General features: G+C 40.8%; 1 protein-coding gene across 3 annotated transcripts in view; it reads left to right on the forward strand.

Annotated features, from left to right (window-relative positions):
• Positions 1-26,743, forward strand: part of LOC135461626 (coiled-coil domain-containing protein 154-like) — a 42,279-nt gene extending 15,536 nt beyond the window's left edge. For 2 of the 3 annotated variants that reach the window (XM_064738804.1, XM_064738802.1), the window contains 15 exons: positions 1,739-1,821; positions 4,040-4,135; positions 4,420-4,645; positions 5,200-5,328; positions 5,802-5,926; positions 6,213-6,339; positions 6,658-6,798; positions 8,016-8,042; positions 8,708-8,725; positions 11,544-11,663; positions 11,927-12,003; positions 12,384-12,480; positions 15,033-15,119; positions 18,018-18,199; positions 23,402-26,743. In XM_064738804.1, coding sequence (XP_064594874.1) covers positions 1,739-1,821; positions 4,040-4,135; positions 4,420-4,645; positions 5,200-5,328; positions 5,802-5,926; positions 6,213-6,339; positions 6,658-6,798; positions 8,016-8,042; positions 8,708-8,725; positions 11,544-11,663; positions 11,927-12,003; positions 12,384-12,480; positions 15,033-15,119; positions 18,018-18,199; positions 23,402-23,714 — 1,848 coding nt within the window. In that variant the 3' untranslated portion in view covers positions 23,715-26,743. Of the gene's footprint in view, positions 1-1,738; positions 1,822-4,039; positions 4,136-4,419; positions 4,646-5,199; positions 5,329-5,801; positions 5,927-6,212; positions 6,340-6,657; positions 6,799-8,015; positions 8,043-8,707; positions 8,726-11,543; positions 11,664-11,926; positions 12,004-12,383; positions 12,481-15,032; positions 15,120-18,017; positions 18,200-20,687; positions 22,050-23,401 lie in introns of those variants that run through there. The other variant, XM_064738805.1, reaches the window with a different exon arrangement.
• Positions 26,744-26,771: the final 28 nt, after the last annotated feature.

The raw sequence follows: 26,771 nt of genomic DNA on the forward strand, positions 1-26,771 counted from the left end.
CGCAGAAGACTAATGATTAGAGTAAAACCATTAATTATTTTGTCAATCTGGTAGAGAATTTGATTAATTTAGTCTTTTTATCTGTCAACTTTTTTCAAAACAGTGGGCTGTTAATAGGTTTACATGTATCTGTATGAAGGCTTCACAGAATAATGAGACAGAGATTTATACTTCAGCAAGGTTTTAGTTCATTTAGTTGTGACCTGGTTCTACAAAGCGAATTGTGAGTTGAAAACACCATAATTCTGAATTATATTTTGTGTACAGTATTGAAATGGTGAAGTAAAACTACATGTGTTGAAGTGTTTGATGTTTAATTGCTTTGTATCCAAGATGAATGGGTTAACCCACGTCAGTTTTGATGAAGTGAGTATTTGCTATGAGGGATGAATTGATTACCCATGGTACATTGGAGTTGTTAGGGTTACCTCTATGTAGTGTGTGTGTTGTTTCTGCCTGCCAAAGTAGTTCTTCCCTCTACAATTACTCTGTATTTCTGTATGAATGTACATACTCATACATGCAGGTGCACACATGTTCTTTAATGTTTCAATTACTTTTAATTTTAATTTTTGTGTACTTTCAAGTATAATCATATCTTTTTCATGATTCCATGAAGCCATGTTCTGTGACGACTTGTGATAGGACAGTGCTTGGGAGGCTTTAAAGCTGGGAAGAATGAAACATATCTCAGAACTATGCTGACTTTTGATATTGAAAGGATTGGTTCAGCACCTTATGAAGAAATGTTCCAGTCAGAAGAACCTGGCCCACCTTTATCCTATTTATTTTGATTGATACCATTCCATTGATTGAGACTGTAAATGGTTGCTGTGGCCATGAAAATAGCCGCAACAACTGACTGAGACAATGTGACAGTACGAGTCAGGTGTTAACCCATCCATCTAACACTGTGACAAGTCAATGAAGACATATATACATGTAGATATACCTACTAACTTCGTACAGACATATTAGTGATGTTCCAAACAAATTGTCTTTTCATTCCTAGCATTTAATTAATAAGATGTGAAGGATTGTAGCACAACACACACTTGTCTGGAGGTAGTATTCTACACATATGGCCAGGAATCAAAATAATGCTCTGCTAGATAAAGAAGACAGCCTATGTATTAGGTTCAGAGTTGTTATTGCTTCCATCCATCACACACTTGCATGCGGTGTTATTTTAACTGTAAACTGAGAGCTTTACACTTAATTATTAAATAGCGGAAATTCAGAAGAAAGAATGTAAATCGCTTCTTTGTACAGTAGTTTCTAAAAAAATCAGACTTGAACCAGATGCTGTTTAATCCTATTTATTGTAGCGTTATATTTAGTCGAGACTGGATTCAATTAATCCTGGTGAAGCACTTTGTCTAATCCTTTTGATTTGCTTATTAGTCCTATCCCATTAATATAGGTAATTTTTTTTGGGGGAATCGATGCGAATTAAATAAAACTGTATTTGATGTTTCAACAGGAGTATTGTTTTGATACATACAGAAGTAGTTAGCGTCAATATCTGTAATTTCATTATAAATTTTGAAATTAAACAAGAATGACTGTTTCTCTTTAATGTAGTCCATGTAAAGTGACGCTTTTTGGCGGGAATGTGTGCATAGGTAAAGTGCTAGTTCATGGCTGTGCCAGATCATGCACACTCTGCAGTACTTACTTGTTACACCTGGTTGGTATGTGGCTTGAACATGGTCACTTTAGTGCGGTATGATTGTAGGTGACGTCACTGAAGCAGCAAGGGAACAGTCGGGCATCAGCTGAGCAAAACACATCCCTTCTCAGGGGGCAAATAGAGAACAGGTAAGCCACACAATGTACAAAGATATAAACACCTCCCTCCCCAAGGGAAGATAGAGAACAGGTAAGCCACACAATGTACAAATATGTAAACACCTCCCTCCCCAGAAACAGAAAGAGAACAGGTAAGCCACACAATGTACAAAGATGTAAACACCCCCTCCCCAGGGACAGAAAGAGAACAGGTAAGCCACACAATGTACAAAGATGTAAACACCCTCCTCCGCAGGGGCAGATACAGAACAGGTAAGCCACACAATGTACAAAGATGTAAACACTTCCCTCCCCAGGGCAGATAGAGAACAGGTAAGCCACACAATGTACAAAGATGTAAACACTTCTCTCCCCAGGGCAGATAGAAAACAGGTAAGCCACACAATGTACAAAGATGTAAATACCCCCCTCCCCAGGGCAGGTAGAAAACAGGTAAGCCACACAATGTACAAAGATGTAAACACCCCCCTCCTCAGGAACAGAAACAGAACAGGCAAGCCACACAATGTACAAAGATGTAAACACCCCTCCCTAGGGACAGAAAGAGAACAGATAAACCACACAATGTACAAAGATATAAAGACCTCCCTTCAGGGGACAAATAGAGAGCAGGTAAACCACACAATGTACAAAGGTGAAAACACCTTTCTGCTCAGGGGACAGATAGAGAACAGGTAAGCCACACAGCGTACAATGGTGAAAACACCTCCCTCCCCAAGGACAGAAAGAGGACAGATAAACCACACAATATACAAAGATATAAACACCTTCCTTCAGGGGATGAATAGAGAACAGGTAAACCACACAATGTACAGTGGTAATAAAACACCTCTCTGATCAGGGGACAGGTAGAGAACAGGTAAACCACACAATTTACAAAGGTAAGAACACCTCTCTGCTCAACGGACAGATAGAGAACAGGTAAGCCACACAATGTACAAAGATGTAAACACCCCCTCCCCAGGACAGATAGAGAACAGGTAAGCCACACAATGTACAAAGATGTAAACACCCCCTCCCCAGGGCAGATAGAGAACAGGTAAGCCACACAATGTATAAAGATGTAAACACCCCTCTCCCCAGGGGCAGATAGAAAACAGGTAAGCCACACAATGTACAAAGATGTAAACAGCCCCTTCCCCAGGGGCAGATACAGAACAGGTAAGGCACACAATGTACAAAGATGTAAACACCCCCCTCCCCCAGGGCAGATAGAAAACAGGTAAGGCACACAATGTACAAAGATGTAAACACCCCCTCCCCAGGGGCAGATAGAGAACAGGTAAACCACACAATGTACAAAGATATAAACACCCCCTCCCCAGGGCAGATAGAGAACAGGTAAGCCACACAATGTATAAAGATGTAAACACCCCTCTCCCCAGGGGCAGATAGAAAACAGGTAAGCCACACAATGTACAAAGATGTAAACAGCCCCTTCCCCAGGGGCAGATACAGAACAGGTAAGGCACACAATGTACAAAGATGTAAACACCCCCCTCCCCCAGGGCAGATAGAAAACAGGTAAGGCACACAATGTACAAAGATGTAAACACCCCCTCCCCAGGGGCAGATAGAGAACAGGTAAGCCACACAATGTACAAAGATGTAAACACCCCCTCCCCAGGGCAGATAGAGAACAGGTAAGCCACACAATGTATAAAGATGTAAACACCCCCCTCCCCAGGGGCAGATAGAAAACAGGTAAGCCACACAATGTACAAAGATGTAAACAGCCCCTTCCCCAGGGGCAGATAGAGAACAGGTAAGGCACACAATGTACAAAGATGTAAACACCCCCTCCCCAGGACATATAGAAAACAGTTAAGCCACACAATGTACAAAGATGTAAAGCCCCCCCCCCCCTCCTCAGGAACAGAAAGAGAACAGGTAAGCCACACAATATACAAAGATGTAAACACCCCCTCCCCAGGGACAGAAAGAGAACAGGTAAACCACACAATGTACAAAGATGTAAACACCCCCTCCCCAGGGCAAATAGAGAACAGTTAAGCCACACAATGTACAAAGATGTAAAGGCATCTCCCTCCTCAGAGAACAGGTAAGTCACACAATATTTATATATATATATATTTGCCCCTCCCTCCTCAGAGGACAGATAGACAACTGGTAAACCACACAATATTTATATGTATATGTATATCACATTCATTTTTTATTATTTCACACTATAAACTGATTCTAATTTATGTTATCTTGTGTACAGGTTATCAGAATTGCGTGAGGTAATTTTGAACCTGAGGACCAAACAAGATGAGGAGATGGAGGAGAGACGTAAGCTGGAGCAGCGCGTGCAGAGCAGGTGAGTAGGATATCTGTGTGTTCTTCAGGTGAATATAAGTGACAAGCAGGTGTGAAACTCTTGTAATCTAACCTCAGAGACCACCCAAACACAGTAAACAGGATTCAGTTTGCATGTTATCCAGACACATTATTGAAGTAGGACATCTGCCAACCCATTTTGAGTCCATTTGATTGGGAGCGTGAGATAAACTTCAGGTCAGCTGGCCTGGCTGAACATTTACGAGTTTTGCTGGGTGACATATGAGACATTGTGAATAGTCTGTGTTTCTTTGTATCTCACAGACTGAACGATGTCAGTTCCACCGTGGCTCAACAGAACACAAAGCGAGATGAGTTCCTGCACTCGCGGGACTTGATGCAACGAGAGAAGGAGCATGAGGCGAACACGGAAAGGCTGAAGCTCCAAAACAAAATGGCTGAGATGGTGGAGGAAGTCAGCAGAAAAATCCTGGCCAAGGAAATGAAGCTGCGAGAAGAAGCTCAAGAGAAATACCTGCAGCTGGAAAAAGTAGGTGGTGGAATGAATGCTCTTTCATGTACACTCACCATTCAAACATCAGTGTATAGCTGACAGGTACAGGAGGTTGTCAAAGAGACATACATGTATCAGTACGTGGATGTATTGGAGAGGTGGATGTAAGGCAGGCATGGAAGTGCTCTAGGCTACACATGCAGTCACATTCGTGATGATGGCGTCAAATATTGATCTGATAATTAAGAATATTTCTCCTGTTCATATTCTGAAAAAGAGAACTTTAACCATAACTTTTCCGTGTGTATTTGCACTGACATTATGTCAACTTTTGTTTCATTCTTATCACTTTACTTTAATCCACTTTTTAGTATCTAGTATCCATTGTATTTCTTCAGCTGACTAACATTTCTGACATATTTGTGTGCGTTAATTGTTGATAAATTGGCCAATGAAAAGTGTTTGCAAATTCAAATTATCATTTTTATCATGGCATCGTTTTTATAACGACACTGTTTTCATCATGGTATGAGTATACCTAGTTAGTTTACACTATTCAGGCAGATGGCACACTCTGTCATTGCTTGTAGATTGTCACAGAGGAACAAGACGCAAGGCTGCAGTTTGAAAAAGCCCTCAGGGATGAGAACGAGAAAAGACTGAGTTCTCTGAAAGCTCTGGAGGATGAGGAGATTCACACCCTCAGAGAGGCCATAAAGGTATAGATGTGATGTGTTTGGGTGTGCGTGGAGGTGAGGGGAGGGGCCAGAGGATACCAAGTTGTCTGAAAGCTCTGTGTTTGTGGGGATGGAAGGATGGGGTGGATAAGGGGAGGAGAGACTCGATACTGGAAAGAGCCTCATTTCTCTGATAGTGTTGGAAGATTAGGAACTGCCTAGACTGTGATGGGGAGGTACCGTTGCGATTTGTGTGTTATATATTAAGAGTATCAGCATGAATTTAGTAAACGAATGGCATGTTCAAAAAATAATATACAGTTCATAGTTGAAATTAGCACAGTTTTTCTGTGTTTGTCATACAATGACTTTAGATTGATGGTGTACAGGTGAAACCTGGCTGCACTGATATTGTAGCAAGGTTCAGAGTTGGATGGTGTGTGAGCGTTCTGACTTCAGTCTGGTACATTTCAATATACGCACGCAGTCATAGCTTGACTTTATTCTGACTTCAGAACGACAGAGGCAGAACCAAAGACACCATACAGAAGCTGGACGAGTCCATTTCACTGCTGGAGAAGCAAGTGCTGGAAAACAAAAAGGGAGTGGAGAAAGTGATGACAGCTGAAATAAAGTCACGGTAGGCATCTACGTGTGCTTCTGAGTTGGCTGCTCAGTAAAAAAATGGGACTTTCTCAAAAAAGGGAATTTTGAGGTTCAGTCATGTGCCACAGTGTATGTAAGTTTGAATACAAGAAGTATATAGGTATCTTCACTGTTCGTTGTCATCATTACACATCTGACATCATTGTCTCTTACTAGTAAAGTTTTAAAGAATGTGTAACCATTAGTTATTTTCAGAATACTTTTATATTTTTCCAAAAACGTTTAACGTTATGAGTTTAACATATGATTTTTACTGTCAGCAAACATCATGAGAAATCGACACAGAATAAGTTGGATGATGTTCAGGAGAAGCTACAGGTTGCCACAGCTACACTACAGCAGGCTATTGGAGGAATTAATGCTCAGGTGACTCTCCATGATGACCAGGTGAGTTTATTATTGGCTTCTCTCACTCGTGCACTCTTATGCCTGCAGCATTCAGCATGCCTGATAGGATTTCATCTCCTGTGGCAAAGCAGTAATAGCACATTAGTAGTAAGTGTATACAGCTTGTCATGCATTAGGTCATATGTGTATTCTTGGTTATGTATTGTTTAATGTGCCACCAGTGTGTTTGTCACATGTTCTACGTCTATGCATTGCAGCAAGCCTCATGGAGGTTGTCAAAACCTGACCATAAACAAAAAATAAAAAAACCTTCTGTTATTACAATGTTGACTGAAGGAGTGTATGTTGCTTCTACAGCTACGCCGTGAAATGAAGACGATGTTAGAGGATGCAGAACAGGCGAGAACGCGTGCGCTGGCCGACATGGATGCTCGCCTGACCTCCCTTAAGGGTAAGATGGGACTGACAGAGGATATGGTGGAGGCCAGGATTGCGGCAGTAAGTCACATACAATAAAGACAACAGTTGCTACATTTCTGCTGGTTTTATGACCATTCTGTTTAACTATACCTGATCATTTTTCTTGTCTATGTTTACTTCTAGTATCCAAATGCTACTTGTTTGGTCGATAAATATACTAAAATTTACTGTTCTTCATACATGTAATTTTGAAGAAACTTGGTAATATACACATACTTGTGCTTCTTAAAATTTAAATATGTTCCATTCCTAAACAAAGATTATGGATAATACATTCATCCCTGGCCACTTATTTATCATTTGCAGGCAATTGAGGAGGTAAATACGTATGCCATGTTTCCATTTACCTTAACACTTTATATTTATTTACCTAAATTAGTGTAGGAATTAGATGTTACACATGTAGTTTAACATGAGAATACATGTATGTAGAGTTTGTGGGTATGACTTCAGTCAGAACTGCTACAGGTACACATACTCAGCTGACTCTAATACAGATGGAAGTACCACTGTGTGCTTACTGATGAAATAATAGATGTGCGATCATTTAACTTTAGTCATGTTAGTAGCTATTTATCTACTAGCTATATATCTGCTAGCTATATATCTACTAGCTAGATATCTGCTAGCTATATATTTGCGAGCTGAACTTGAAGTACAACCCCAGTGATGAACCTACCAAACTGCACAGGGATGCTTTTATGTTTCTGGAAGTGATTCCGATCATTTAAAATGTCAAAAAGGGAAGAAAAACAGTAGAATTTAGTTCTGAAACATCAGAAAATGTACTCCACTATGATCGAGCCATCGTTGACCTTGTGACGTCATGGTGGTACATTCCCTTCAGGGGTGTGAGGCTTCTCTGTGTAGAACACAGACCATAGGAGGCAATACCACTGTGTGCTCTCAGTGTAATCACAGATAGAGCTTTGATCCTCACCTGACAGTGGCACAGTCATTAGTGTGGTGTACCTGGGCATCTTACAGCAGTATTACTTGTTCAGAATATATCTTCTGACAAACAATTCACAATAATTACAGGCACAAACAATGCAATCCTGCATGAATATTCAGCCAAATGCAACATGTGTTTATTATTTATTTATTATTATTACTAAAGATTTCCAAGTATGATGTTTTGATGTTGTTAACAACGTCCAAGTACATGTGTAACATTTTTGATAGACCGAACACTATTCTGTACTATGTGTAACCTTCTCATCTGACTGCTGCAGGGACTAGTCAAGCATAGGAATCCAGAGGTAAACTGTGTGCTGGATTGGCAACTTCATGTTTGCAGTTCTAGTGTAACAATTTTAGTTTCTGTGTATTTATTTTATGTTTTGTTATTTCATGTTTATGTCTCTGTTTTTTCTTTTTATATGAGAGATGAGAATGCTCCTATTCCCCCCAATTTATGGGATATTTGTTTTATGTATGAGTCTATATGAGTCTATTTTATATGAAGGGACAGTTCATTTTTTAACTGTTTTTTAATTCATTTGATTTGTGCATAAGTTGAGTTTTGCATGTTTTTTCTGTGTTCTGAACTAGTTTTTTTTTGGTTCATTTTTTTATTTTTACTGTTTTGTAAGTTTTTGATGTAGATTAGCATGTAAAAAACTTTCTCTTCCTAAACTTTAATAGTGTGTTCCATAAAGCCCATCTTGGAATTCAGACGTTTGAACACCTTTTACTCTCTTCACTAAAATCTTAAAAAAATAAATGAAAGTATATTAATGCATAGTTTTAAGTGGTGTATTAAGTGATGCCTACATCGATTTTTAGATGTCTTTTCTTTTAAGAAAAAATAGAAATACTGCTGATGTAGTATTTCCAAGATTAGGTATTACCAACATTATAGTGTAGCAAATGAGATGTCTAACATAATCATTGCTTTTCTTCCTAACCTGCTCACTAACACCAGGAAAAGGAACTTGAAGAGGTAATGCTTAATTTTGAACATTGTGCTGTTTGATTAAAACCAGTTTTAGCTTTTCCGCTGCTAAAGGTGTGAAACGGCTTACTGATGAAATAATAGATGTGCGATCATTTAACTTTAGTCATGTTAGTAGCTATTTATCTGCTAGCTATATATCTGCTAGCTATATATCTACTAGCTATATATTTGTGAGCTGAACTTGAAGTACAACCCCAGTGATGAACCTACCAAACTGCACAGGGATGCTTTTATGTTTCTGGAAGTGATTCCGATCATTTAAAATATCAAAAAGTGAAGAAAAACAGTAGAATTTAGTTGTGAAACATCGGAAAATGTACTCCACTATGATCGAGCCATCGTTGACCTTGTGACGTCATGGTGGTACATTCCTTGCAGGGATGTGAGGCTTCTCTGTGTAGAACACAGACCATAGGAGGCAATGGAGGTAATTTCGAGATGATTCCATGCACAAGTGTGGATTAGTGACTGCAGTACTGTAAAGTTATATGCATGGCGTAAAAATGCCACAGATTGAGAAAATGTTTGACCTCATCAAAAACACCCCTTGATTACGGAGGACTGGATTGTAGTCGTATGAGACTTGCTAATTCAGCAATGGCAACTAAAACAAAAGGCTGATGGATGAGGCTTATATCCCCGCACCTCACTCTCCCCCCCCCCCTCCTCCCCCCTCCTCCCCCCAAAAATAGAAGTTTAGAAGTTGTCAGGTTGTAGCACAAAATGTAGAGAGCTGCTAGCCTTTTTCCTACAAGAGCCACGAGGCTACAGGGTGGCCCTCCAGCTCAGTTAACACCACGCCTGTAGGCTGCTGTGTGCACTATACCAGACAGCATGCCGTACCTTGGAGCCTGTAACAGGAACTCAGACAGAATTTAAATTGGCATTTCTATGTCTTACCAATCACTGTTTCCATTCAATATTACTCAAGCCTTACTTATTTTTGTTGGTGATACCTTTTTAAAACATGAAAGATTAGATTGATTGTTACTTTCACCAGTGTTGAGTGACAAACTGTTCTTGTCACTGTAACTCACAATCAGTTGGCTCGACTGCATGGATACTCGTGTTGCAGCCAGTAAACCTATCACTCGCTGTAAATATTTATAGTCTGTGGACTGCGAAACTGCGCCATATTCTCCATAGCTATACAATATTTCCATGGTTGTTCGTGTCAGACAAACCAGACAGGAGTATGTTTGTGTCTTCTGTAAAATCGGTTGAAAATCGGTCATCGTCTCTATACTGTACATGCCCTTCCAGGATCTAATACAGCTCCGGTATCTTTCAAAATATTTGTGGTAAAACTGTTTTACTTACATGATTTCTGGGTGCTAATTAAGAGGTTTACACGTAGGGGTTATTATGGGGGTCATAAGGAAGCTGCAGAAGAAGAATACACTGGGGAGGCCAGATGCATTGATTTGTCAGTGCTTTTCAGGATTTTTCAATACATAATCCCAGCTGGTCTTCACAGCATGACGTCACACCACCAGGGCTCTGTGGCCGACAAGATACGCAGACGGTCCAACTTTAAAGGGGTTTTTTAACTTGGACTAACTAAAATAATTATTTTTTAAATATAGTTTACATACTAACATAGCAAAAATATTGTGTCTAGGGAAAATCTAGTATGAAAATAAAGGTGTTGGGGTTCTCTTTTAAGGAATTGGCAGTAAATAAATATATAAATTACCTTGCTGAAGTTGTTTGATGATTGAATCATGCAGTAGGATATGTGTGTTCTCAATGGTGATGGTTTGCAGTTACATGATCATTATAAGAAATGGCCTTGTACATGAAACCTCTGAGAGAGTCTGTGAGTCTGTGACAGGACATGTAACACCTATATACTTTATGACACCCCTCCTCCTGTTTTAGGCCTCCTTTGTCCTGGGTCAGAACCTCCAGGGGAGGGTGGAGTCTGTGACAGGACATGTAACACCCATCATGTACTTTATAACACCCCTCTTCGTGTTTTAGGCCTCCTCATTCGCAGGACAGAACTTCCGGGAGAGGATGGAGTCTGTGACTGGTCATGTAACACCCATCATGTACTTTATAACACCCCTCGTCCTGTTTTAGGCCTCCTCTGTCCTGGGTCAGAACCTCCAGGGGAGGCTGGACTCTGTGACAGGACTTGTAACACCCGTTATGTAGTTTATGACACCCCTCCTGTTTTAGGCCTCCTCTGTCCTGGGTCAGAACCTCAGGGAGAGACTGGAGTCTGTGACAGGACTTGTAACACCCATTATGTACTTTATGACACCCCTCCTCCTGTTTTAGGCCTTCTCTTTGTGGGCCAGAACTTCCGGGAGAGACTGGAGTCTGTGAATCTGTGACAAGACATGTAACACCCATCATGTACTTTATAACACCCCTCATCCTGTTTTAGGCCTTCTCTGTCCTGGGTCAGAACCTCCAGGGGAGGCTGGACTCTGTGACAGGACTTGTAACACCCGTTATGTACTTTATAACACCCCTCCTCCTGTTTTAGGCCTCCTCTTTCGTGGGCCAGAACTTCCGGGAGAAACTGGAGTCTGTGACTGGTCATGTAACACCCATCATGTACTTTATGACACCCCTCCTCCTGTTTTAGGCCTCCTCTGTCCTGGGTCAGAACTTCCGGGAGAGACTGGAGTCTGTGACTGGTCATGTAACACCCATCATGTACTTTATAACACCCCTCGTCCTGTTTTGGGCCTCCTCTGTCCTGGGCCAGAACCTCAGGGATAGACTGGAGTCTGTGACTGGTCATGTAACAGCCATTATGTATTTTATAAAACCCCTCCCCCTGTTTTAGGCCTCTTCTGTCCTGGGCCAGAACCTCAGGGATAGACTGGAGTCTGTGAGCCTGTGGCAGGACATGACCAATGGGACAGTACAGGACTTTAACAGAACAATCCAGAAACTCACTGACCAGGTAATTCTTGCATGTCTTACATATATGTCTACACCCAGGACAGGTGTTACTGCCTGATGGTTACGTGTAAGTGTCCTTTAGATATCACCTTACAGGTTTGTATATGTGTAATTACCCTGCTGTACTCTTCTGGCTAGATTCTATATTGGTAACTCATCTGATATTATGTAAAGGTAATATTGATAAAAAAAAGTTGAATTGGGCATATGAGTGCATGACCTTGCCTGACCTTGTACATGTTACATTAGGTGCATTATTTTCAGGTTTATCAATTAGAAGAAAAGTACAAGTTGTTAAAATCCGAAATCAACATTAGAGTAGATGGTGAGGCAGATCATAGGTAAGTTCCCCTTTGATGTTTCAAATGTCTTTTTATTTACACTTGTACATTTGTGTCATTTGGTTCATAGGAAGTTTTCTCGTTTTTTTTTTTTCATTAAAAGCTTTGTGCCATCAAATCAGATGCCTTTTATATTATGCACAATGTGGAAATTGGCTGTAGGTTTGTGAGGATTTTTTTGGTGTAGTGTATCTGATAGCTTGTGGTTTATGAGGTGAGCTACCCCATTTACCAAGCCTCAGGTATTTTATGTATGTGATTTGGAGCTGCTGTTTTTTTTAATGGCGGCACAAGAATGTTCAGAGAGGCAGTGTCTGTGTAAACAGGCCTGTTGATGATTGACAGGTTGATCCCTATGCTCTGCATGTTTCTGTCTCCAGGTTACGGGATGTGACAGGCTTACAAACACAGATCGCTGAACTCGGCCACTCCAGTAGCAGGAGCCCTCGTGCCCCCACCAATACCGACATTGCCATAGTGAGTAGTCCCCTTGAGTTGTCTCTTCTTTTAACACACAGCTCACACACCTCAGGTTGCTGACTGAGAAACATTTCAAGACACTCTCAAAAACATTTTTGTGTGTCTGTCATTTGTATACAGATCTGAAAAACAAAGGCATGAGAAGTTGTCATTTGTGTGCAGATCTGGAAAACAAAGGCATGAGAAGTTGTCATTTGTCTACAGATCTGGAAAACAAAGGCATGAGAAGTTGTCATTTGTGTGCAGATCTGGAAAAAAAAGGCATGAGAAGTTGTCATTTGTGTGTAGATCTGGAAAACAAAGGCATGAGAAGTTGTCATTTGTATACAGATTTGGAAAGCGAAGGTATGAGAAGGACTTTTTTTAAAGAGGAAACAATAGTTACAAGTATGACTGAACTGAAAATCATTTGGCCTGATTCATGGTTTGCACTGATGTGCAGGAAACAGGTGACAGGTGAGCTGTCATCCAAAAAAATTTTAAAATTAGAATTGACTAAAAAAAAGGGCATCAGTTATCACTTCTTATGGTTCCCATATATAAATTAGGCTTAGATATTATTGTGACTTTTTGGTCATGTGAAGACTTCATTTTGACCACCTTTAAACATTGTAGTTTTTCAACAATACATAGACAAATTCCTTTAATTACCATGTTCTACAGCCTTGCAATAACATTAGAGTAAACATTCATAATCCGAATAAATAATAGTTGTGGCAGTAGCATCGATTTTTTAATCCCTTTTAAACTTGTCATCCAGCGACCTGTAGCTGGTCATAGGTTTCCCTCAGACTCTGCCCGCTCTCCTCCCACCATAATGCTGGCTGCCATTGTGTAAGTGAAATATTCTTGAGTATGGCACAAAACACCAATCAAGTAACAAACAAGTAAATAAAATTGGCTCTAAGATTATATATATATATATATATATATATATATATATATATATATATATATATATATATATACATAAACCATTTTTATATACATCTTTCCTGTGACCTACTTCCTTAATTTTGGTGACAGTTCAATATTTACATAGTTACTGCCTTCATGTACTTAGCATAATGATTCTTCAGTATACACATGTACCCATTCATCTGTATAATTTATATTGCAAAGGATCCCAAAGGACAGCATTCGAAGGTTTGCCTGGACGTCTTTATCCGTAGTCTGTAGTAGTAGATCTCTGAGTGGCTCAATTTAAGTACAAAAGGAATTTTTTTGTGCATTCGCTGACCTTTACTTTGCTGTAGTTTACCATTATAGTCAGCTACTTACGTCAATATCTTGACTGCAGAATATCATGGGCTGGATAAATTGTCATACTTTGATTCACCTTTTACAATATTGCGGCTAACCATGTTAGATTTTATTCATTGACTGAGTGATGTTTTATGCCATAGTGAAGAATATTTCACTGATACAATGACAGCCAGTACTATAGTGGGAAAAAAGTGGGTAGAGCCCATGGGAAACGATCATCTGCTGGTTGCTGGAAGACCTTCCCACGTACAGCCGGAGAGGAAGCCAGCATGAGCTGGACTTGAACTCTTAGCGACTGCATTGGTGGGAGGCTCCTGGATCATTGTGCCGCCCTGATCACCTCGGCCACCGAGGCCCCCAGGCCATGACAGAATACTAACAATGAATGATTCATATCCACGTGTGCACAATAAAGTATCCCATGCTGAGTAATTCTTCATGCTTTGGCTATATGTTGACAGTTGAGTCGTGGTAATCCTAGGATGAGTAATTTTGTGTCCTTTGACATGTTTGACTGACTTTTACAATACTGTAGTTGGCAGTGTTAGTTAAATTAAGTGATTCATGTCCATATGTTGACAGTTAAGTGTCGATATTCCTATGTTGTGTCCTTTGGTTGACTTACACTGTAGCTAGCCATGATAGAATACTGACAATAAGTAATGGATGTCCATGTGTTGATGGTTAAGTCTTCCCATTCTCAGTAATTCTTCATGTTAGAAGACACAGAACCAGTGAGTCAGATCCATATACTTGTATTGGCTGCATGAAATCCCATCCTCCGGAATTCTGCCTACTTCTACTCACCAAACTTTTAGAACGCTTCATGTTAAGATCCACAGTCATACATGTACTTTGCATAAATCCCATCCTCCGGAATTCTGCCTACTTCTACTCACCAAACTTTCAGAATGCTTCATGTTAAGATCCACAGTCATACATGCACTTTGCATAATATAACCATGTGCAGTAATTCACACAGGCCATCTTCTCAAACAAAGCAAGACAGATCGAGGTACTAAATAATGCTATTAGATATCCTATTACTTTGAAGTAGTTGTACCAAAGACTCCATTACTATTGAGATACTGATACCATATCACGCTAACTGTTGCTGTAAAAGCGCAGAGCAAACTTGAAGCTAACTTCTTGTTAAGCTATATGTCTTTCTCAAATGTTTCAAATGTCCCTTCTCTTTGTTGATACAATGGTAACAATCATTTTTGTGTTTATCTGGTATCAGGCTGCATTCTCATCTTGTTGTTGTTGTTACTGTATAACAGTGTCAACAGAGTATCCGGAAGCTGGCAGAGTCCATTCAGACAGTGAAGACGGTGTTGGGGATGAAGATCCAATCAGAGCAGAAACTGGTGAGCTGGACTAACTCAGTAGCTAGATATGACATAGCATAAGTATCAGTCATTGCTTAAACGTTAGAGTATTCATGAATTACAGCTGGAAAAATCTGAACACAGTAAGGAGACAAACTCAGCAGCATACATGCAATATTTCAGGAAGGAGGAGGAGGAGTGGCTTATGCATATAACTACTTTAACCTAGCAGGTTATACAAGGTTTTTCGTTTTGATGCCCTCACTGGCTTGGTCAGCTAAAGTATGGGCCTTGATGGTGCCGATTCACCCTCGGTCTCTGAGGCTGCAGCCTTAGTCCGTGCTTTAGGTCAGGAGGTTTGTCAGGTAAGCGGCAAGGGGTGTGGTTCTGTTCAGGACAGTCTGGTTTCTGCGTCCATAACCTGACAAGGGGTGTGGTTCTGTTCAGGACAGTCTGGTTTCTGCGTCCATAACCTGACAAGAGGTGTGGTTCTATTCAGGACAGTCTGGTTTCTGCATCCATAACCTGACAAGAGGTGTGGTCCTGTTCAGGACAGTCTGGTTTCTGCCTCCATACCCTGACAAGGGGTGTGGTTCTATTCAGGACAGTCTGGTTTCTGCGTCCATAACCTGACAAGGGGTGTGGTTCTGTTCAGGACAGTCTGGTTTCTGCGTCCATACCCTGACAAGAGGTGTGGTTCTATTCAGGACAGTCTGGTTTCTGCGTCCATACCCTGACAAGGGGTGTGGCTCTATTCAGGACAGCCTGGTTTCTGCATCCATAACCTGACAAGGGGTGTGGTTCTGTTCAGGACAGTCTGGTTTTTGCGTCCATACCCTGACAAGAGGTGTGGTTCTATTCAGGACAGTCTGGTTTCTGCGTCCATACCCTGACAAGGGGTGTGGCTCTATTCAGGACAGCCTGGTTTCTGCCTCCATACCCTGACAAGGGGTGTGGCTCTATTCAGGACAGTCTGGTTTCTGCGTCCATAACCTGACAAGAGGTGTGGTTCTGTTCCTGACAGTCTGGTTTCTGCGTCCATAACCTGACGAGGTGTGGTCCTGTTCAGGACAGTCTGGTTTTTGCGTCCATACCCTGACAAGGGGTGTGGCTCTATTCAGGACAGTCTGGTTTCTGCGTCCATAACCTGACAAGAGGTGTGGTTCTGTTCCTGACAGTCTGGTTTCTGCGTCCATAACCTGACGAGGTGTGGTCCTGTTCAGGACAGTCTGGTTTTTGCGTCCATACCCTGACAAGGGGTGTGGCTCTATTCAGGACAGTCTGGTTTCTGCGTCCATAACCTGACAAGAGGTGTGGTCCTGTTCAGGACAGTTTGGTTTCTGCCTCCATACCCTGACAAGGGGTGTGGTTCTATTCAGGACAGTCTGGTTTCTGCCTCCATACCCCTGACAAGAGGTGTGGTTCTGTTCCTGACAGTCTGGTTTTTGCGTTCATACCTTGACAAGAGGTGTGGTTCTGTTCCTGACAGTCTGGTTTTTGCGTCCATACCTTGACAAGAGGTGTGGTTCTGTTCCTGACAGTCTGGTTTTTGCGTCCATACCTTGACAAGAGGTGTGGTTCTGTTCCTGACAGTCTGGTTTTTGCGTCCATACCTTGACAAGAGGTGTGGTTCTGTTCCTGAAGGTCTGGTTTTTGCGTCCATACCTTGACAAGAGGTGTGGTTCTGTTCAGGACAGTCTGGTTTTTGCGTCCATACCCCTGACCAATGTGATCAACCCAAATGAGTGAAAACTTTTTGTATGCAGCAGTAGGTCTGCACTAGTCAAATAAGTCAATAAATGATTGCTTATTGCTTAGGCTTTTGGCCAATCCAGTCATGGGGAAATGTTTGGCTTTTAGGTGCCTTTAAGGGTAATGAATCAGTGATTACAACTTGAGAATTCACATGTACACGTCAGTATCCCAGGAATGACTTAACCTGACATATGTGTAACAAGCCTCATTAATACCTCTGTTTTACAATGTTAATGCCCTTGTTCCTGGATAAATTCCTGCCTTGACTTGGTTGTTCTCAGCGACTTGAGTCAGTGGAAGAGTTGAGTTTGGAGGTAGATAAGCTGAAAGAGCTGGTGTTAGGGCAGCATGGGTCTGCTGAGGCCCCACAGGACCCCATTCAGACCCCAGAGGAGAGGCCCAGGGATGGGGTCCAAGAGGCAGATAGGACAGACTCTGATCAGGCTGACACAGGGCTGGCTGAGAACCCAGTTAGTGAAGGTGACCAGGCTCCCTGGTCTACTGATGATGCGGGGGCAGACGGTGGGGCAGCCAAGGCCCCTGAGGCAAGCGGCTCTGAGAGAGACTCAGGTGGGCAGCCCAGAGGTGAAGGTTCTCAGCATGATGGCCAATCAGCTGAGCCGCCTAACACTGATGGTGATAATAAGTCCAATGATGGTGATACAAACAATGACCCAGGCACAAGTAAAATCAGTGATACAGGATCTCCCAGCAAAAACAATGACAAGGACACCCACAGCCCTGCACCGTCGAAGCAGGGGAGTGCAACTGACAGGAGGCCCTCAGGGAAGGCTGGCTCCTCTACCAAGTGATGAATGCGGTTAGTGTCCTGCGTGTAGCGTCCAGGCTGTCCTTAACCTGGCTGTTGTAGCGTGTAGACTGACTCCCTGACCTGTAGCATGCTAACACTGTCTGCGTGCCGTGAGACAGGCTCGTGTGTATCTGAATGTTGTGTCATTACCTCCCTCTGTTCCACAGGTGCTGTGCATTGCATGGGTTTGATGTGTGATTGGCTGTTCAAGCATGTCGAGTGAATATCTTAAGGATGCCTTATTTGTTAATCCCTCTAGGTTCACCATGTATTAAGTATTTTCTTTCCAGTTGCCAGTACAAGTAAGTATGACATCATCTATCTGTGTCTGCCCTGTTTGATTGTGCATGTTCACTCACCTGTATTTCTAGAGGGTGGAAGAGGTGAATGACCTTCATCTCCAGGTAGTCAGCCTCAAGGCCATGGTGGAACCTCTGGTTGATGCTCCGCCTCAGCCGCGACTCTTTATAACAGACCCTGATGAGAAGGATCGGAAGAGGGCAGAAAAACACGCCCCCGCCATCAACAAGTGGAGTATCTATACTGCCTACAGGTGAGTTGATGCTGGGATGAAGTGGCACACACAGTCTGAAGTTGTCTGACTTCCTGACAGCGTGCCCTTGTAACTCTGGCATCAGCATGAGACTAACACACAGAAACCAGTGAGCTACAGGCGCCAGATATCCATTAACTGGTCACGCGTCCATATTCTACTCACCAAGGTGGGTGGCTGCCTCAGATAAGTACTCCAGCTGCCATGTCTGTGTGATATTGTGCAGAAGTCATGAGAAGTGACCAACCAGCAGAGGGTCCTAAATACTCACCCCTTTATGACCATGCTGGGCTGGTGTAGGTGCGAGTTCCTCTGTAACACAAACTATGTGTAACCCTGGCACGTGACATACACATTACCCCCAAACACACACATTTAGCTTCCACCCATTCCCGCTCCCCCATACCCACCCATAACCTCCATAACCTCCATAAACCTTCAGAAAACAGCTTTCCTGGTAACTGTATGTAAGCCGACAGCATGGTTTGCAGTGTCCAGATAAAATGCTGTTATTAATTCCATGCAATGTTCAGTATGTCTGTATAAATTAATGTATGTAATAAACAAACATGTTAAAAGTGCTTTAATTAAGTTGAAAAACAAAATAGCATTTTGATTACAGCAATAATACATGTAAGATAATTCAGGAATGACAAATTAATGTACATGTATGCATCTATAAGTCAGAAACAATTTGTCCTCATTTGTTCTTGAAAGAGTAGTTCATTGACAAAAGTTTGCGAGTGATGTGTTTTGACCGATTGATGTGTGCAAAAGGACTAAGTCTGATTTTGATGCATGTTTAATGTGTTGTTTATTGAAGGATGGATTGTGTGAGTTTGACGGGAGATGCATTAATACTAACCTGTCATTTGACGAACCCAGTGTCTCACCAGTAATTATAAACGCCTTGTTCGTAGTGTGTGACATTTGGCTTAAATTCAGTTTTAATTCTTGTCTTACATATGATAACCATTGAACAACCAAACCAAAGTTAATATGACTATTAACTACAACTAACTTATACTTTCGAATCAGTAATGTACATGTATATTTGTAACAAGAGTAACTCACTTACCTGTGAGATAACTGAGTACTATATCCAGGTAAATCTGTTGTAGCTTGAAACAACAGGTGAAACTGAGTACTATATCCAGGTAGATTTGATGTAACTTTAAGCGACAGGTGAAACTGAGTACTATATCCGTGTAGATCTGATGTAACTTTAAACGACAGGTGAAACTGAATACTATATCCAGGTAGATCTGATGTAGCTTGAAATGACAGGTAAAACTGAGTACTATATCCGTGTAGATCTGATGTAACTTTAAACGACAGGTGAAACTGAGTACTATATCCAGGTAGATCTGATGTAGCTTGAAATGACGTGAAACTGAGTACTATATCCAGGTAGATCTGATGTAGCTTAAAATGACATGTGAAACTGAGTACTATATCCAGGTAGATCTGATGTAGCTTGAAATGACAGGTGAAACTGAGTACTATATCCAGGTAGATCTGATGTAGCTTGAAATGACAGGTAAAACTGAGTACTATATTCAGGTAGATCTGATGTAGCTTGAAATGACATGTGAAACTGAGTACTATATCCAGGTAGATCTGATGTAGCTTGAAATGACATGTGAAACTGAGTACTATATTCAGGTAGATCTGATGTAGCTTGAAATGACATGTGAAACTGAGTACTATATCCAGGTAGATCTGATGTAGCTTGAAATGACAGGTGAAACTGAGTACTATATCCAGGTAGATCTGATGTAGCTTGAAATGACAGGTGAAACTGAGTACTATATCCAGGTAGATCTGATGTAGCTTGAAATGACATGTGAAACTGAGTACTATATCCAGGTAGATCTGATGTAGCTTGAAATGACAGGTGAAACTGAGTACTATATCCAGGTAGATCTGATGTAGCTTGAAATGACAGGTGAAACTGAGTACTATATCCAGGTAGATCTGATGTAGCTTGAAATGACATGTGAAACTGAGTACTATATCCAGGTAGATCTGATGTAACTTAAAACGACAGGTGAAACTGAGTACTGTATCCATGTAGATCTGATGTAACTTTAAACGACAGGTAAAACTGAGTACTATATTCAGGTAGATCTGATGTAGCTTGAAATGACAGGTGAAACTGAGTACTATATCCTTGTTGTTTTGATGTTAAGTTAATGCAATGTTCAGATGTTCATGTATATTTAAACATTGCTTGTATGCTTTGGTGATTTTGTGTCTCGTATTTGCTGAATATTGTTAAATGTGAAATCTTATCTTTCTTGTTATTTCTCTCATATTTCTCTACCACTTCTGTGTAATTCTACTAGTCTAATGATGCCATTTAAATATGGCTGGCTTCTTTTTCTTTTTTTTTTTTTTTTTTCTTTTGTTTTGGGGTTTTTAATTTTCCATTTTGTCTATGCTTGTGTTGATCTGTTTAATTTGCTCTTATTTGTTTTAATTTTAGATGGATGGATTGGAAATCTAAATGGTGCTACATAATGTGGCAGAAAGCTGCCCACAAGGCTAGACCCATCCCAGAGCTAGATCCTTCCCCTCACAGAAACCCTGCAGTGTCTGACAAAAGACATACCCCCCACCCCCCAGACACTCCCCGCACTGAACAGTCCCCAAGTAGAGCAGGACAGACCCTCACCCCAGGCCCAAGCAGGAAGCCTGACAAACCTGACTGGTGACTCAAAGTTCAGAAATCTCAAGGACTAAGTTCCAGTTATGATAATGACTGATCACAAGCCAAAATGCACGTGCTTTTGGCGATGGTGACTGGCTATCAGGGCTACACAGGTGATCCGTCTAGTCTAGCTAAAGATCACATTGGCCATAATGATATTACTGAATAACCTTGTTGGAGTATGACAAGCCTGTGATGACACAATTGTCATTGTGTATAAGTTTTACCCGATCAAGACATATGTATCATTCTTTTACTTTTAATGTGCCGTTGAGATGTGCTGTAGATGGGCTCTGTTCAGCATTATTGTAGAAGATTATGATTGCATTTCGACGTGTGGTTGTGGCTTTTCTATATTGTGGACACGGTCTTATAAGAGACACCATTTCATTTTAAGTGTCTCTTTTAACTAGTTGACTTATCTGTGATGGTTTTGCACAGGAGCTTAATTTTTACAACACTTTTAGCATGACTTTTGTGTATTTTATGACTGATATTTTAAGTTTTCCACTTTAAACTAAGAAGTATGCAAGTTGAGTGTGGTAAGGTGCCAATAAGAACAAATCCATTGGGAAAATTCTCGTTTCTGAATGAGAACCTCATTATTGTCAACTTAACTCAAGTTGTTGTGGAAAACCTAAAATTTACAATTTTATGAAATGTTTATGTAAAATGGTAAAATGTTTTTACAATATGTGCTACATGTGATATTTCTTTTTGGATATGTTTCATTGTTGTATTCGTCTGACTTTCCTTGACATCCGCCCAAATGTGATTTTTAGCTGTTGCTTGTGGATTTTTCTTCTTTTTTTGTTTCATCTTTCTTAGGTTGATTGTTTATATGTTGATTTTTGGTTTTGCCACATTTATAGTTAATATTGACTTGCTGAAATATCAATTTTGCCAAAAGTATATATTAAAGATCTTGAGGAAATTTAGATTTTTGTTCCTAGCCTTAATTGACTTTTTGTTCCCCCCATGCGAACAGTTCGTACATGCACAAGTTTTTATCGTTGGCAGAGCTGACAGGTATTTTATACATCAACCCTCTGAGTTAATCATTTTTTAAACTAGTGAAGACTTTGGGTTTGAGTATTTGGACATTGTTTATACTGAGTGTACATGCCCTATAATCTAACCTACATATTGAATTTTTTTTTTTTGTTTTTTTTTTTTAAGATTTGATCATAACATTGACCCAATGTGACTAAGGAAAAAATGCCCATAAAGTAAAGGATTTGCAAAAGAGCCAATACAATTAATCAATGAAGCTAGAGAAAAAAAGTCGCAGTGTCTTATCGCTGTTGACACAGCCACATAAAGTTTTTTGTGTTGACATCCGGGTGAAATAAGGCAGGGGTCTCTAGGTTATCTGCTCATGGAAATACTCAACTGCTCTGTCAACACCAGACTCAGTCCATTGATAGAACGATAGAGACACTGAGCCATGACACGTTGGCGATACATGAAGATCGAAGTCTGGGCATGCCCCGTACATGCAGCTAGTGAACGGCGCTTCAGTGGGAAATTCGAATCCATTATAACATACTGGCAGAAGAATCTGCTCTACCTCCATGGTTTCAACAACGTTGTTAAACATACTACTACAAGACGTGGTACATAATAGTTCATGTTAAACTAATATACACGTACACTTCACGTGAATGTGTGTCAGGATATACTTAAAAACTATCATCGAAACAAATATTTCATGCTCGCCTTTAGTAGATCGGGTTTACTTTAATATCTGTCCTACTAGCATTTATATTCACATTAATTAGACTGATGCTTAACGACGTACTGATAATTATCTCATGTTTATAAGGACGATCAGTGACAAGGTCGGGGACAAAACCCACCGCCCAATCAACAGATACCTGACAAAACTCCAACCGAACGGAAAAGAACAGGATTTTAAACACGACCTCATTGGTCAAGAAGGAAGAAATCTTAGCGCACATCTGTGACCTTCACCTATTGAACCCCAGTTACCTCGAGATCCCATACATATTATTCATCATTTCATGATCTTTTGTCCTTGTCTTGCTGTGTTCTGATCGTTGATGAGCACCGGAAGACATGCCTCTCAGAGACAAACTTCAATATACACATGAACCAAACATATGGTTTTATGATTACGAAGATCGTATGCAGATTCTTTACACAGGTCGGTATGTCTTTCCTACACTATCATATTTCATTTCAAACGCTATGCGTTTTGTTGCTGTTTCTTCATGTTTGTGTCTTCATTTTGCCAAATTTTGCACTCCAATAGATATTGTGATAGATATTGTGATGTTTTATCGGCTTACAGTCTTGTTTGTCATTGATTGTTCCATTACTGTTTGCCTTACCATGGCACAGTTAAATCTACTTTGCAGAGCCATAGTTCCCCCAGTTGTCACCAATGTCACGTTTACCTGACATCACGTTGCTACCGTTATGAAGCACATATACAACGTCTGCTCTCTGTTATCCCATACGTGCAGGTGGTGCAAATGGCGAGACGCCATGATGAAGTTACTCCCGGCTAAATCCAAACCGTCCTCTGCAGATCTTCAGAGAAAGCTGAACGAGCTATTGAACACGGAGCCGGAGAAGTCTAATGACTCGGAAAGCGATAGCTCGGAAGAGAGCGATAAAAAGGGGAAATCTCCAAGCGTGTCATCAGACAGTAGCGACTCGTCGTCCGAGTCGGTGAAGGACGAGGACAACAAACCGTCCAAGAAGAAGACGAAGAAAGAAGAAGAGTCGGGGCCTGAATCTGAAAGTGACGACGACATGGGGACGCGAAAAAAGTAACCCTGAATGGACTCTGAAGTAAAAAATTCAATAATGAATGTGCTAATTTGCCTTATAAATGTATACTCATCTCGCGGGTTCGAGACGTTGTTGTTGTTGCACTTTATACTTACTGTGATATCTATATAGGCCTACATGCATGAGATATTGAACATCACCGTGAAGTGGGCGGGCAGTTGTTATAGCGGTGCACCAGACGATACCAGGGAAGTGTCATAGTGCTGGAAGATGGACAGATGTTATAGGGGTGCACCAGGCGATACCAGAGAAGTGTAATGGTGCTGGAAGGCGGAGAGGTGTTAGAGCGGTGCACCAGGCGATACCAGAGAAATGTGAAGGTGCTGGAAGGCGGGCAGATGTAAAAACGGTGCACCAGAGGATACCAGGGATGCGTTATGTGTGATGTATCAGGTTGTAACAGACCGACACAACACCAGCAATGCCCTGTGCTTGTTATCACAGGTTGTTACAACGGGCAACACCAGCAGTACTGGTATATTGTGCTTGTTACAGAAGGTTGTATCTCAACATGTTGTATTTGTAACCTGTTGTATCAGAGCGACAATATACCAACAGTGTGTTGTGTTTGTTATAACGACATTGTGCGATGTACTGAATGTGCTGTGATCTGATGTAATGGAATGGCAGTAATGATAAAGATGTGATAGTGTGGAAAATAATGATAATTATGCTGGCTTGAGAGGTACAAGGATATTAATTACTTGCCAATGCGTGCCTGATTGGTATCAAGGGAACAAAAATCGATTCCACCTATTTTTTTGAACTATTTTGTTTTGTGTTGTACCAAGGGTAATATTCCCAGCTCACCATCATGTATACGTACCGTGTGTTTTGAGCTGTTGTTTTATAAAATATAAAAGTACGTAAAGTACGTATGGAATTGAACCTTGAATGATCCTATTGGGGCGGCTATGGGCCACATTTGCAGCGATGTAGACCACTGTACTGTGGGACAGACTATCACAACTTTCATATATACATCTTGAAATTGTTAACTTTTCTTAATTAGGTGCATCATGTTGTAAATAGGCCTACTCAGCTTATCACAACTTCCATGATGACGATATTAAATTTGGACATTTCACGCAAAGAACCAATTAATGTTTCCGTTTTATTTAAGAAAGTGCCTTGTCAGTGCCAATATCATTGAAAACGGGCACTATCAAAAAGTACCTTGTCAATGCCAATATCATGGAAAACGGGCACTATCAAAGAAAGTACCTTGTCAGTAGCCTACCAATATCATGGAAAACGGGCACTATCAAAGAAAGTACCTTGTCAGTACCAATATCATGGAAAACAGGTACTATCAAAGAAAGTTCCTCGTCAGTGCCAATTTCGTGGAAAACGGGCACTATCAAAGAAAGTACCTTGTCAGTGCCAATATCAAGGAAAACAGGCACTGTCAAAGAAAGTACCTTGTCAGTACCAATATCATGGAAAACCGGCACTGTCAGAGAAAGTACCTTGTCAGTACCAATATCATGGAAAACAGCCACTGTCAAAGAAAGTACCTTGTCAGTGCCAATATCATGGAAAACAGGCACTATCAAAGAAAGTACCTTGTCAGTGCCAATATCAAGGAAAACAGGCACTGTCAAAGAAAGTACCTTGTCAGTACCAATATCATGGAAAACCGGCACTGTCAGAGAAAGTACCTTGTCAGTACCAATATCATGGAAAACAGCCACTGTCAAAGAAAGTACCTTGTCAGTGCCAATATCATGGAAAACAGGCACTATCAAAGAAAGTACCTTGTCAGCGCCAATATCATTGAAAACAGGCAACGTTAATATTTGAGGCAACTTCTAAATTCATGACATCTATACATTTTTTCACGCTTCATCCTTTATGTGTTACATTTTTCGGGTTTCATGGAATAAATTTTATGTAGTAGCGCAGCATGTTTGAGTTTATAGCTACGTTTTTAAAATGCAGCATATTTCCACCATAATGGTAGGCAGCTTAATAAACAGCTTAATTTAAGGCTCCTAAGACTACGCTGGATAGGCCTACTGTGTTTGGCCAGAATGTACACAGCGTTTGCCAGAAAATGTAATTGTTTCACACACAACAAGGTTGTGCTATCAAAAAACCGTTCTGTTTGTGAATAAGGCTTATAAAATGTAGACCTACCATTTCACTTCTTGCAAAAAGGATGTCTTCCTGGCATCGACTTGTCGGTCTCTTAAGCATAGTGCTGTTTTGCACAGACGTTACTTTGTATTGGTGATAATCTCGTAATGTCTGTCTTCTACTTGCCGGTCGTTGTTACTCGGGGACTTACCTTACCTAAAGACACAAAAGTATACGCCCATACAGTTTAACATGCATGAAGTGTAATACTAGTATCTGTGATCTGCGGTATAGAGTGCACATTCTGGCGTGAACAGTCTGCCAGTTTCGAGAATCCGTGATTTTTAAAAATATGAATGACGGTTGCCGTTTTTTTCTTAATTAGGGGATTTTGCATTTGTGTAAGTGTAGTTAATTTACCGTGACACAATTCAGTGTATGAGGTAAAGAAAGACAATGTACAGTAAATTAGTTTAGTAGATCTATTTGTGAAACTTGTGATTTGTTGATGATGACATTCTCTGGTGTTCTCTGATCAAGTCGTTGTGGTTGTTTTATATTTATTAACGTTTACAGGGCTATTCAAGCCTCGGCAATGCATTCTCCTGACGCTGATGTTGATATTTTTGCGCTTTGTTTTCTAAATGAAATTATCTTGTTCACAAAACTCTGTGTTGTCTATTCGAACCTGTGAGTTCAGATATTAACAGAATGGGAAGAGACCTTTGGCAGGAACTGGTTTCCTTTTGTCTGTAGTGCCTACAGTACAGGCCGTCGCTCGTTCCAACATGAACCATACCTGAGATTTCTTCTTTAAAGGAAACGTTGCGGCACAATTTCACCGTATAGGTCCGAAGTACCCGACGTAACCGAGAGATCACAGACGGATACGAAGTTATTTCTTTGGACAACAATTCATTGCGCTGCAAAGAAAGGACCTTTCTCAAACACTGCAAGAAA

Source organism: Liolophura sinensis, chromosome 1, assembly GCF_032854445.1.
Source record: "Liolophura sinensis isolate JHLJ2023 chromosome 1, CUHK_Ljap_v2, whole genome shotgun sequence".
Classification (NCBI taxonomy): Eukaryota; Metazoa; Mollusca; class Polyplacophora; order Chitonida; family Chitonidae; genus Liolophura; species Liolophura sinensis.